We start from the raw sequence: 13,903 nt of genomic DNA, 5'->3' as shown, positions 1-13,903 counted from the left end.
TAAGAATCTTGGTGCTACAAAAATATTATACTTGGCATTTTATTTGGCCATAATATTTACAGATTTTATAAATTTTTCCTTTTCCCAAACGTTATGTTTCCTTCCCTGGCACTGGTTAGTCAAGTAGCTGAATATGAATTTCTTAGCTTTCTGTTACCGATGCTTTATTGTGCTATCTTTTCTTTCCTGGAAAAATCAAGCTTTCATAGTTGAAAGAAAAACAGAAACCTAGAAATACCCTTACCTGTTACTCCTCTTCTATAGAATTTAATAACTATGATAGAACTAAAAACTCTAAGAAAAACGGGGCACCTGGGCGGCTCAGTGGGTTAAAGCCTCTGCCTTCAGCTCAGGTCATGATTCCAGGGTCCTGGGATTGAGCCCCGCATCATGCTCTCTGCTTAGCAGGGAACGTGCCTGCTTCCTCCTCTCTCTCTCTGCCTGCCTCTCTGCCTACTTGTGATCTCTGTCTGTCAAATAAATAAATGAAATCTTAAACATAAATAAATAAATAAATAAATAAAAACTCTAAGAAAAGGAGTTTCTTAGGTACAGCAAAGCAAGTAATTTTAAGTATGGGTTCTGCTTCACTTACGGTTAATATAAAAATAGGCTAGACCACACTGTTAATTTGGAAATCATAGACATTATTTACCTTACTTAGAAGCTAATAAAATGGTTTTTACTACTAGATTGAGCCAAGATGAAATTATTACATGACCTGCTATAAACAGCTTTAAATGATAGATTAAAATAATTATTTACATCCTCAGTGAAATTTAGGTACACATGTGGTCTTAGGGGGGAGAAATAGGAGATCATTTCAAAGGACCTTAATGTTCTTTATATATAGTAGATTCATGCATTCACATTATTATTTCTTTTAATATTAAATATAGAAATGTCAGGAGGAAGATTACTTGAACAAGGAAGCAGCTCAGAGTAATGATAAGACTAAGGTGTTGAGTCAAGAAGAATTATGCATAAATCAGGAGAAAAGCACTTAAAGATAAAACGGAGAGAGGAATGAGGTTCTGAAGATTGAAACAGTGCAGAGGGGAAAAAGCTCTGCTGGGACTGAATGGCTGAATGCAGACACGCTTATGTTAGTAATGTTAGCGGAGAGCTTGGAGTGTGTCTACTTAACATGGGCTGCAGAGGAGATAAACGGGTGAACTGAGGGAACAGACTGATGCTCCTAACATTTTTCTTCTGGTAGATTTTTGTGTTAATGGCTTACCCTTCTCAGTAAGAAAAGCTCTACTGATGGTGTGAGATAACAGAAGGGTGTGTGTGTGTGTGTGTGTGTGTGTGTGTGTGTACTGGGATTTCATTAAACTAGTATTAAACTTTCTTTTTATGAAAATTGTGATATTTAACTTTTTAAGGGAGGTTTTAAAAAAAAATCTGGGAAACTCATTAGTAAAATGAATATAAATTTACATGGATTTCCCAAAGAGCTTAAAGTATTTTAACATTTGGGGCGCCTGGGTGGCTCAGTGGATTAAGCCGCTGCCTTCGGCTCAGGTCATGATCCCAGAGTCCTGGGATCGAGCCCCGCATCGGGCTCTCTGCTCTGTGGGAAGCCTGCTTCCTCCTCTCTCTCTGCCTGCCTCTCGCCAACTTCTGATCTCTGTCTGTCAAATAAATAAATAAAATAAATCTTTAAAAAAAAAAAAAGTATTTTAACATTTAAGCCCTATAGAAATTTAATTTCAAGCTTTTTAGAGCACAGGCTAATATGATACACTATAATTAATTGATTAATCAACAGATAAATATTTCTTTTGTCCTGCTATGTGCAGTGACATACTTTGATATCATTGTCGTTTCCTAAGATGACTTATTTTTTAAGCTTTTATGTATTTATTTGAAAGACAGTGAGAGAGAAAGAAGGAGCAAGAGAGAGAAGCAGATTCCCCACTGAGCAGGGAACCTGACTGACACAGAGCTTGATCCCAGAACCCTGAGATCATGACCTGAGCCCAAGGCAGATGCTTAAGGGACTGAACCACCCAGGTGCCCCCTAGATGACTTCTCAGAGACTGGTGTCCCTTCAAGTTTAGTCTAGTGTCCCTCCTTGTTGCTTTCTTTACCAGGAATCAGAGTAGAAATTTTTATCAGTTCAACACTAGGAATAACTGAACCTTTTTGAAGGTGGCTTGTTTTTACATTATTTACACAATGAATCATATAACCAATTTTGTACTTATTAGCTAGAAAGCTCAAAGCCAAAGGTTTGGTTTATTTAAATGAAGGTGGGATTTCAGGGAATTAATTTTAAGTACTTTACAGTAAAATAGTAAAAGTGCTTTCTAGGTTAACTTGCACTGCCAATTCTTCCAGAGCTTTTGAAAAAAATGTCAGGTGCTAGATATTAATGATCATTATGTAGAGATATGTAAGATTACACCCAGAAGAAAAGATAAATCTAAGAAATGGCCAATATTCGTGCTCATTTTATAGGAAACCTTAAGAAAAAAAATTTCGCCATCTCTGAGTAACTCCTACCTGGAAAAGAAAAGGGTTGAACACAACAGATTTGCTCTTTGTTTTTATGCCAGGAAACATTCTAACCAGGAAAACTAGGCAGAATCACATCCTACGTTTAAGTTCCTGCAAAGTTCAATCATTTCCAGGCTTACCAGATATTCCTTTAACATAAATAATGCTGCTCTCCTCCAGCTTGCAAGTATCCAGCTCATTTAAACATTTAATGAATGGGACATGCTCCTTCTTTCCTCTTAGGCCATTTCATTTCACTTGCAAATTTACCCTGGTGATTTTAATTCTATTGTGCAAACTTTACTAAAAGGGGACCAAATTAATGTAGAAAGGGCTTCTAAGTAATTATAATACTGATAAAAATGCAAACCATAAAGTCAATTCATTTTTGTTGAATGAATGTATTCATTACAATCTGTGAGTACATCAGAATGCATGACTAAAATAATAAAACTCTTTCTAGGAGAAGGTCTGTAATAAGGCCAGGAAGTATTTTTTTTACCCTCAAAATTTGTTTACTATCATAAGCTTAGATTCTTCTTAAATATAACTCGTCACATTTTAGAGGAGGAGACATTTATTTGAAAGTATTGATAAGACCTAATGATGTCTTTTTTACCCTGGCAGAACACACGGTTTAAATAAATGGCTAGCATAAGCTTCCCTAAAGGCTTCCTACCTTGAAAAATGGCTGTGAATCATTTACTACAATAAATTACATGGAATGTTTCCATATGCTTTCTAGCTGCCTCCAAATGAGTGGCTCCAGGGAGAAAGAGAACATTATAAATGCATTTGCTAAAATATGAGTATTTTTCCATCATTTTATATATTTTCTTGTCTTTAGAAATAATGAGTACAATACGCATGCTTTTCCCCCCTTTTGATTAAAAAGATATTGCAATTCAAAGGGAAATACTCACCACTGGATTTTTTAAAAATTTTATACTGATACTTGTTATTAAAGTAAAATGGTTATTTTATAAATATATTAATCTTATATCTAATTACAGGTATATTTTATATAAATTTTGAATAAAAAATAGTGTCAGATATATGACCAATAAGACTAAGACCTATTTGCCAATTTTGATATTGGCTCTTTAAAGCAGATGTAAATGTCATTTAAAAGTACCTCATTAAAAAAGAATGGTACTTCTGCAACAAAAAGAGAAAGCATAAAAGCAAGCAATGATTGAAATATATAAACTCTTTAAAAGTCTGTACATGAAAACATACCAGAAACAAAATATCAAATCTGAAAAAAAAAAAAAAATCTGGAACACGTATCACAGAAGGTAATAATCTCAATAAAGTATTTTTATAAGTGGAGAAGAGAAACAAGAGCTCCCTCAACCACCAATGAAAATGTAAGAAAAGACAAAAAATTTTAAACAAAATAACCATAAAAATAGATACAGCTTCCATAGTAACATAAAAGAGTAACAATAAAACACAGGGAAGGTAGCTCTGAGAATAAAATCCCAAAATCTGTTCTTTTCTACACTAAGTAAAAAATGTAAACATGTCCTTAATTAGGGACGAACTAGGATCAACCATCCAAGAAATATTGAATTCCAAAGGCAAAAAGCTGACTAGAAAATCTACAAAGTATGGACGTCAATTTTTAAATTGCTTAAATTCATTAGCATTAGAGATACGATTTTAAAAAGATAAAATGTTTCTCCCACACTAAATTGGCAAAGATGAAAACAGAATAAAGCAAAAATACAATGCCTGTTTAGGGTTGTTCAGTCTGATCACAATCCTGGGGAGCAGGATTGGAAATCAATATAAATGCAATGAACATATATGTGGTGGGGAATCAGCCAGATTTAGATTCAAACTGGCTTTACCTCCTAATCATATTACCAGTCTCTCAGAGTTCCCATTAGATTCATGAGTAAAATCAGGATAGTAATAGTACGTACTTCATAGATTGTAGTGGGAATGAAAGGCAGATTATGTACGTAAAATATTTACCATAGTGCCTCTTCATAGCTTAGCAATTAGTCCCATTAAACTAGTAAAACCTTAAAAGGAACAACTTGTCACCATGAATTCAAAGCCTTATAATGTTGCAGAAGTTTTGACTTGTCCGATTTACTTCCAGACAGTATTTTTTTAATAAAGATTTTATTTATTTGACAGAGATCGCAAGTAGGCAGAGAGGCAGGCAGAGAGAGAGGAGGAAGCAGGCTCCCTGCTTGATGCAGGGGGTCATGACCTGAGCCAAAGGCAGAGGCTTTAACTCACTTAGGCACCCGGGCGCCCCCAGACAGTATTTCTAAAGAAGTAAATAGAGATGCTTACAAGATTTTAGCTACAAGGTTATTGAGGAGCCTCACCTGTAACAGTAAAAATTCTCTAATGGTACTGTGTATTAAATAATAGGGATTAATTAAATAAGTTATAGTGTATCCATTCAAAAATACCCTGTTCAGGTTAAGAAGTTGTTAGCCAATGGATAGCCAAAAAGAAGTTAAATTATTTGGGTTTTAAACAGTATGTCTTAAGTTTGTGAATGGAGTAGTATTTGGTCAACAGTGCAAGTACACAGAACAGTGTCAGTGAACTGCAGAGATATGAAAATGCACAGAGCCTACAGGGAATGGAAAAGTATCAGACATATGTCTACAGGACAAAAAAAAGAAAACACAAACTATTAGAACATCAAAGGAGACTCTGCTGGGAAGTCAGATGAGGATGAAACTATGTGGAGTTTTGTATATATACATAACTAAGGAATACATAACTATACATATAACTAAGGAATTTTTATGTAATTCATAGGGCAGTGGAGAATTGCTAGAGATTTTCATCAAATTTAATTATAAAGTGGTATATGTAGAATGTAAGCATGGAATTCCATATGATGTGTGGTAATAATGAGGTTTTCTGATCACATAGGTCAAAGAAGATAGAGGCCCTAGTTATAAACGGTCTTAGAGATCAGAGTCAAGGTATATGATTTTCAAGTTAATATCAGGATTGGGTGACCAACCCAACTTCAGAAATGTCTATGTGGGGTTTAAATTTTGGATGCTTATGTGAAATAGAAGAAAATGAGCACATTCTGAAAACAGCTAAGTTTGAGATGCCTGCAGAGATTCCCAATAATTAACTGGCAAGAGATTCCAGAGTTTAGAAGAGAGGTTGGAGATAAAGATATAAATCTGAGGCATCAGCATTGTAGGGGACATGGTACTGCTTCCAGGAATGAATTTCATCTTTTCAGAAGTAAAGAGAAGACAATCCCATAACTTCCAGTAATATATATTCTACTAGGAAACTGTGAGTTCTTCTTACACACACACACACACACACACACAAACTCACACACACGTATATAAATATATATTCAAGTTTTAATCAAATTCCTATTTATTTTCATTCTTTTGAAAGTGTTTAATGTTCATCACATTATTTGTGAATGAAAGCATTTCAAGAACAGATAGGAATGGACTTTCTAATTATGTGATTATTGTTTGAGACAGAAGATTTTTATTACTAAGGTTCTAAAAGAATACCTCAAAAAAAAAAAGAGTACCTCAAGATGATCAAATGTTGAATGTAATAATAATTCTACACCTGGTATCTTATTTTTACAGTATTCTTGCTACAGAAACTTCCAAGCATGCTTTCATTTTCTTGGCTAGTTTTTATTAGGTGCCTACCATATCCCAAGCCCTGGGTAGGGTGGAGGGAGAGCATGTTGGGTGTTTGAGTGTTTAAGTGTTTAAGAAAAGTTTTTTGGTAATTACTGAAAAGTAAGCTTCTTCCTGATATCTCCAAGAACATTAAAAAAATAATAATAACAAAACTCCCATGCAAGGGGAAATGGTTAAGGGATAGTTGTCAACAAACACAAAACACCTTCATTTAGAAATGAAACCAAGTGGAAATGCTAAAAACAAAACAAAACAAAACAAAAAAACAGTGTTAACATCTCATGGATTTTGTGCAAAAGCAAGAGTGAGAAACTTTAATATTTTATATGGGTTGGGGCTACTTTTAAAAAATTTTAAACAAAATAACCATAAAAATAGATACAGCTTCCATAGTAACATAAGAGTTAACAATAAAACACAGGGAAGGTAGCTCTAAGAATAAAATCCCAAAATCTGTTCTTTTCTAAACTAAGTAAAAAATGTAAACATGTCCTTAATTAGGGACGAACTAGGATCAATCATCCAAGAAATATTGAATTCCATCAAAGTATAAATCATAGTAAGGTTTTATGTGAAGGTTTAATTTTTTTATAATATATATTAAAACAACAGGAGAGGCAGTTCATTTTATTAAGCTTAACAATATCATAGGAAGTGTGTGCATTTACCTTGCCTCTGGCATTAGCTACTGAACGAATACTTCTATTTTCTTACAGAGAAAAGAGAAACAATTGAGAAAAGAAACTGAAATACGTAAAGAGAATAATTAATGTCAATAGACCAGTGTATGTCCCAAGTGTCCAGTATATGGCAAGCTAGTGTTAGTATTTATATAAATTTCACTAAATCTTTAGAGGAAAAAAAGAAAATTGGAGGAAAGTCTTTAACCCATTTTATAAGTATAATAGTAAACCTAAAAAATATTAAGTAATTTACCATAAATGACACAATTTATCAGGTCAGGGCAATGCTCTAAAATAATACTGTTTGGGGACACTGGGGTGGCTCAGGTGGTTAACGTCTTCGGCTGAGGTCATGATTGAAGGGTCCTGGGAAGGAGCCCCACGTCAGCGGGGAGCCTGCTTCTCCCTCTCCCAATGCTACTCTCCCTACTCGTGTTCTCTTTCCCTCTCAAATAAATAAATAAATAAACAAACAAATAAATAAAATCTTAGAAAAATAAAATGATACTCTCTTATTCTCAGTAGTTTAATTTTCTCTATTTTTATTTGTTTAACTCTGAAAGTAATACCTATATACAGAAAAATGTGGGGTAAAAAGTAAAGTTTCCCATTCCAACTCATTCTTCTCACCAGAGGTGATTATACTGCAGAGAAATTTGTATGCATTTCTCACAGATTATATGGCATCAATACAGATATTGTAGATACTTTATAGAGAAAAACATTTACATACATTGTTCATAAATGAGGTAATTCAAAGTAAGTTTTATTATGGATTTTACCCCTCTTTTTCAGTTTTCCATGACAATATTTAGAGACCTCTTTCACTCAATTTGGTGACTGGAGTTTTCAGTACTATGGATGAGCCACAATTTATTTAAACATTCCTGTCTTGGTAAATATTTAGCTGTGTCCATTGCTCTGTTACAGCAAAAAGGGGTCCTATAAACTTTCTTCTATGCTTATCTGTAGGCATCAATAACTAATCATGTAGATGGAAAAACTCTGGTTTTAATTTCTACTTTGTCATTAAGTTGACAGTGTAGAATCATTAGAATATATGTAGGTATGGGTTTTTACTTATTGTTTGTTCACTTTATTTATGAATCCCTAAGACTGGTGTCTTTATATACTTCCAGTTACCATGACAATAACAGTATTCTATGACAATGTCTACATAGTACTATGGTATAAGTCTATTGTTCTTTTTTTTTTTTTTTTCCTTAAGATTTTATTTTTTATCTGAGAGAGAGAGAGAGAGAGAGAGATCACAAGTAGGCAGAGAGGCAGGCAGAAGGAGAGGGGGAAAGCAGGCTCCTAGTTCAGCAGGAAGCCCAATGCAGGGCTCAATCCCAGGACCCTGAGATCAGGACCTGAGCCGAAGGCAGAGGTTTAACCCAATGAGCCAACCAGGTGCCCCAAGTCTATTGTTCTGACTGTGAATTCTTTCATCTATTTACCTACTGTTAGTTATTAGTTACCTACCATATCCCAGGCCCTTGGCCACGTACTAGAGATGAAGAGAAGAATAAGACATAGTCCCTGCTAATAAGAAGATTATGGTAGAGTGGCATAACTTCTTTCTAGGTATTTGAACACTTGTAAATGAGTAATGTAGTTTTTAACATTTATGATCCAGGTGTTTTGTGTCCTGTAGACAAATACAAGTCTGCCTGGTTGTATTTTTTAATATTAATTATGGCAACTTAAAAACTAATGAGCATAATTCATCTTGATTATCCTCATTTTCATTTCCTATCTTCATTTTCATCTGCCTTAGATTAGGATGAAATCATAAATACTGTGTTTTTTTGGAATTCTCTAGGTCATCAAGGTGCTGACAATCAGTTGACTTTTTTCATCAGCTGATGAAACACATTCTGGAGACAGTTCTATATGTCCACCCAGTATCCATGGTAAATGAACTGTAAGGACATTTACACATAGAAGGGTAGTAAAATATTCTGTGTTTTTGTGCTACAGGTATTCAAATAACATATTTCTGGCCAAAGAGACTTACAGGGAAGGGGGTAAAAAGCCTTTAGGAAGTTTTGTTTTTCCCAGTAAAAGGTCAGTCATGACTCCTGCAGTTCCTCTCTACCCCAACTTCCTGCTGCCCTGAATGTAGACATGATGTCTGGAGTTTCAGCAGCCCTCATGTGACCACCTGATGATAAATGTTAATTTTAAGGACTGAAGAATGGAAAGTTAGAAAGTTTTTGATTTCTTGACAAAGTCACTGAAGACCAGAACAAATGTCAAGAGTTGACTACCTTCAGATCTCTTACTTCCATTTGTGAAAAAATTAAATTCTGCATAGTTAGACCACGAACAGTTAAGTTGTTGGCCATTTCCAAATGAATTCATTGGGATTCTATTGGTTTTGGTAGTAGAGGTCTCTCATATTCATTGTGAATCAATATAAAAGCTGGACCATTTGTGAATGCTCTGCCATTGTTCTGTCTTTATTGTTTTTTCCTATTATTCTCTTTCATGAAGTTATTTTTCCATGCTGTAATTTAGAAAGTTTGATTTAAATATTTTTCTGCTTAAGTTGAAATTTTAGAACACTAATTAGGATTTTAATAATTTTTTTGTTTTTTTTTTAAGAGGAAAATTAATTTTTGAATGTTCTTCATTTAATCACACAGGTCCTATTTGAAGTATTTGACACAGGTCAAAATACAACAGGGCTACTGCTTTTTGCCTAAAGATTTTTTTTTTTTAAACATATAATGTATTAACTTGTTTCAGGGGTACAGGTCTGTGATTCATCAGTCTTACACAATTCACAGTGCTCACCACAACAAATGCCCTCCCAGTGTCAATCCCCCAGCCACCCCGTCCCTCCCAACACCCTCCCACCAACCACCCTCGGTTTGTTTCCTGAGATTATGAGTCTCTTACGTTTGTCTCCTTCTCTGGTTTCATCTTGTTTCATCTTTTCCCTCATTTCCCCTATGAGCCTCTGTCTTATTTCTCAAATTCCTCATATCAGTGAGATCATATGATAATTGTCTTTCTCTGACTGACTTATTTTGCTTAGCATAATACCCTCTAGTTCCATTCACATCCTTGCAAATGGCAAGATTTCAGGTTTTTTGATGGCTGCATAGTACTCCATTGTATTCAGCTGCATTACCAATATAACCATGATGTTGTGTTGCACAGAATAATTTTTACTTTCTAATCTCACTCTAATACACTACATGAAGAACTCACTGATACGTTTCTCCTCAATTTTTTGGACAACTTGTCTATAGAGGATTAGCTACCTCAAACTCTGTTATGAATTCCTACAATCTCTAAATTCTGTCTCTCAAAATGGCCACGACAGTAGGGCTGCTCCACCTGAAGGCTCAGGGCTAGGCAGCCTCCACACAACCCACCTTGCCAAACCACTGTCAAACATTTTATTAAAGAGAGTATAAGGATCCCTGTTATAGTCCAACAGGTCTCTGATAACTGGACAGCAACACACAAAAAGGTTGGCTTAGACTTTTTTTTTTTATTATTATTTGATAGACAGAGAGAGAACACAAGTAGGCAGAGAGGCAGGCAGAGAGAGAGGGGGAAGCAGGCTCCCCGCTGAGCAGAGAGCCCGATGTGGGGCTCGATCCCAGGACCCTGAGATCATGACCTGAGCCAAAGGCAGAGGCTTAAACCACTGAGCCACCCAGGTGCCTCTTGGCTTAGACTTTTAATCAACCATCAGTTTTGTTTAAACATTTCATTTTTACCTGGTTCAAAGGGCATCTTCAGAGAGCCAAAGTGCAAATCTAACAGATGTGCTTATCAGGCATTTTCAATTTTACTGAACCTCAAAAATTTATAGAAAACATGATATATATAAACACTTAAAAAAGAAATTTAGAATAATCACTATTGGAAAACATTGCTGTTCTTGAGGGATTATTTTATACTACTTGGTTAATAGAATAAAACATACTATTCATTTGCTCATCTATGGTGAAATGAGATCAGTCAAAAATATTTGGCTATCTTCATTAATTGGGCTCACTTATTAAATTATATTTATTTAAATGCTATAGTATTTATTTATTAAATTCTGTAGTGTTTTCTTAAGATAGTGGTATTAATAAGATAGCCAAAGTAGTTCTTGATTTGAATGTCCATTAATTTCCTAAGCTAAGACTTTACTGTTATTGGCATGTGAGTCATGGTTTACTGTGACAGTTTTCACAGCAATACTTTCCCCCCAAAGATGAAGTTGATTAAAAAAAGAGAGAGAGAGAGAGAGAGAGTTTACCTGATTTCCTCCCATACCATGACAGTTGAATATACCCACTTTTTCATTTTCCTTGCGGCCCATGTTGTCTAAACACTGGTTGGTTTCAACATTTCTTATCTAAAGGAAACACACAAAAACAGAAGTCAGATAGTGATTTAAATGAGAAAATCTTCCTGGTGTTATCAAATTGTATATTGATAATGAGATGATGCATGTTTTCAAGGAAATGTCCCCTAGAAGAACACACTGTTTTAAATATTTATTTTTCCATGTCCAGTCTTAATTTTGTGTAAATTTCTATCTCCTACAGTAGTAAATGTGAACAGCAATGGCATTGTCATTAGCATCTAATCATGAGGCACCCCTCGTTTATAGCACAGTATCAGAGAAAGGGGAAACATTACAAATTAGTCATTCTTCTCCATATCCTCTTAAAATTAGGACAGTTGCCAAATTCCACTCAAAAAAACGAGGCTATTCTTGAACTCCTATGGTACCATATGCAAAGGAATTGAAACAAATTTGTTAAATATTCAAATTAATGTGTTTTTAGGTTGTTTTATTACTAGATGTTCCATCCTATGTTAGTAAAGATTAATTACTGTTTATTTCTGTAGCTGAAACACAGTCATGCATCTTTTTTCATCCCTAATGCCAAACTTAATGGAAAAGAGTTGACCCTAAGAAAAGCTATTACAAGACTAAATGGTAATCTCACATTAAAAACCCCTTAAAAACAAGATTAAACTGCCAACTGCAAACATAAGATTCTTGGTTTATACTCAAATACTGCATTAGTTCCATAATTAACATAATGTTAATATGTATTTAAGACACATGTAATTACAAAAGCCATTCACTGAATTTAAAGATGCTAAAATTACTAAATCAAGCACAAATAAATAAAAATGGCATTTCTAAAAAATGGAATGTTTAATTTCTTCTATTAGTTTAAACCCCAAGTATGTATTGATATCTGTTTACTCTGTTTCTGAAAAGTTCTTATCTCTGACTCTTCTTAGAACATGCATATTTTACTGTTCACTCATACATTACTTGTATGTATCTGTTTAGTTATCTACGCTTTAAGCACTCATTTCTTCATATTGGCAAATGGTATATATGAATCACTTTTTTGTATGATGCAGAGCCCCAAAGTCAAGTAATGGCTCCTCGATTTGGGAAAAATGGTGTGATCTGCATTAAGGCCCCAGTCAGCAACTGAGAAGAGTGGGGACCGGAGTTCATACTTTGCAAGGATTGGAAAGAACTGAGCACAACTGTCAAGCCTTGTTCCAATGCCCTGAGATTTAGAGCAGGATTATAGATGCTCCCATGCAGAAATCTGAGCAGCAATCCATTAGAAAGGACAGAATACACCGTGACTATTAAAGAGAAAGGGGGTGGGACCTGAGTGGCTCAGTAGCTTAACCTTCAGACTCTTGGTTCCAGCTCAGGTTCTGGACAGAATCCCTTTTCCTGCTAAGCAGAGAATGTGCTTCCCTTCTCCCCTTCCCTCTGATCACCACCCCCCACCCAACAACTTGTGCACTCTCTCTCTATTTCTAAAATAAATAAATATTTAAAAAAATAAAGAGAAAAGTTACAAGCTTCAAGAAGAAAAATGATGTTCAAGTTCCATACTGGTAAGTTTGGGTTATCTGGTGTAGGTTGGTTCAGGCACTGGAGGATACCGAGCCTTTACGCAAAGGTTAAAGATTTTTCGGGACCTGTAGCTAGGACAGGAGTGAGAAAGGTAACAACTGATAGATGATGCCATGTATCAGTCTGTTTATGTTTCACATAATCTAATCAGTATGTCACATACAAGTTTATTTTTAAGTCCTTTATATGAACTTCTCTTGTTAACATTTCACAAAAGACAGACTTCTTGAGTAACAGTAAAATGATGTATTGTTATTTACATATTGTTAATTACATATTGTTATTGTTATCTAAAAAAAGTATGGGAGAGTGTAATACTATAACACAGGAATAAATATCTCATAAAATGATTAATTCACCTTTACATGTAATCTATGCAATCTGATTCAAAGGACCTTGGCTAGATTCATGGTACTTGAAAAGATACTAGTTAATAATTACAGGGGCTAGAAGCTGAGTCATTTATAAAATTTTGTCTCTTTGCTGAATGACAGAAGATTCAAAGCCATTTTCAAGCCAGTACATACTCTGACAGAAGCATTTCAAAGAGACATGATAGATTCATATCATCCTATTTTTTGACAAATTAAGCACAGAACAAGAATGCTTCCAAAGTATTTTGTTCCCAGTAAGAGCCTATTATTTATTTTTTTGAAGAATTTATTAATTTATTTGACAGAGAGAGAGAGACAGCAAGAGAGGGAACCCAAGCAGTGGGAGTGGGAGAGGGAGAAGCAGGCTTCCTGCGGAGTGACGGGGGGCTCCATCCCAGGACCCTAGGATTGTGACCTGAGCCAAAGGCAGGCGCTTAACAACTGAGCCACCAGGTATCCACTACCTTTTTTTTTTTTAAAGATTTTATTTATTTATTTGACAGACAAAGACCACAGGTAGGCAGAGAGGCAGGCAGAGAGAGAGAAGGAAGCAGGCTCCCTGCTGAGCAGAGACCACCCTCCCCCGCCCCGCCCCATGCAGGGCTTGATCCCAGGACTTGGGATCATGACCTGAGCAGAAGGCAGAGGCTTTAGCCCACTGAGCCATCCAGGCGTCCCCCCCATTATCTATTTTTTAGAATAGATACACTTGGTCTACAGCCTCTCTTATGAATGAATGTACTCATTCACTCA

General features: G+C 35.3%; 1 protein-coding gene across 1 annotated transcript in view; it reads right to left on the bottom strand.

Moving 5' to 3' along the window:
• The window catches only part of GALNT13 (polypeptide N-acetylgalactosaminyltransferase 13), a 551,077-nt gene that overhangs the window by 32,862 nt on the left and 504,312 nt on the right, over window positions 1-13,903 (bottom strand). The window contains exon 11 of the mRNA XM_044242085.1: window positions 11,130-11,228. Coding sequence (XP_044098020.1) covers window positions 11,130-11,228 — 99 coding nt within the window. The remainder of the gene's footprint in view (window positions 1-11,129; window positions 11,229-13,903) is intronic.

The sequence above is a fragment of the Neovison vison genome, chromosome 3, assembly GCF_020171115.1.
Source record: "Neovison vison isolate M4711 chromosome 3, ASM_NN_V1, whole genome shotgun sequence".
In the NCBI taxonomy this organism is placed as follows: Eukaryota; Metazoa; Chordata; class Mammalia; order Carnivora; family Mustelidae; genus Neogale; species Neogale vison.
This window is presented reverse-complemented; position numbering and strand designations above follow the sequence as displayed.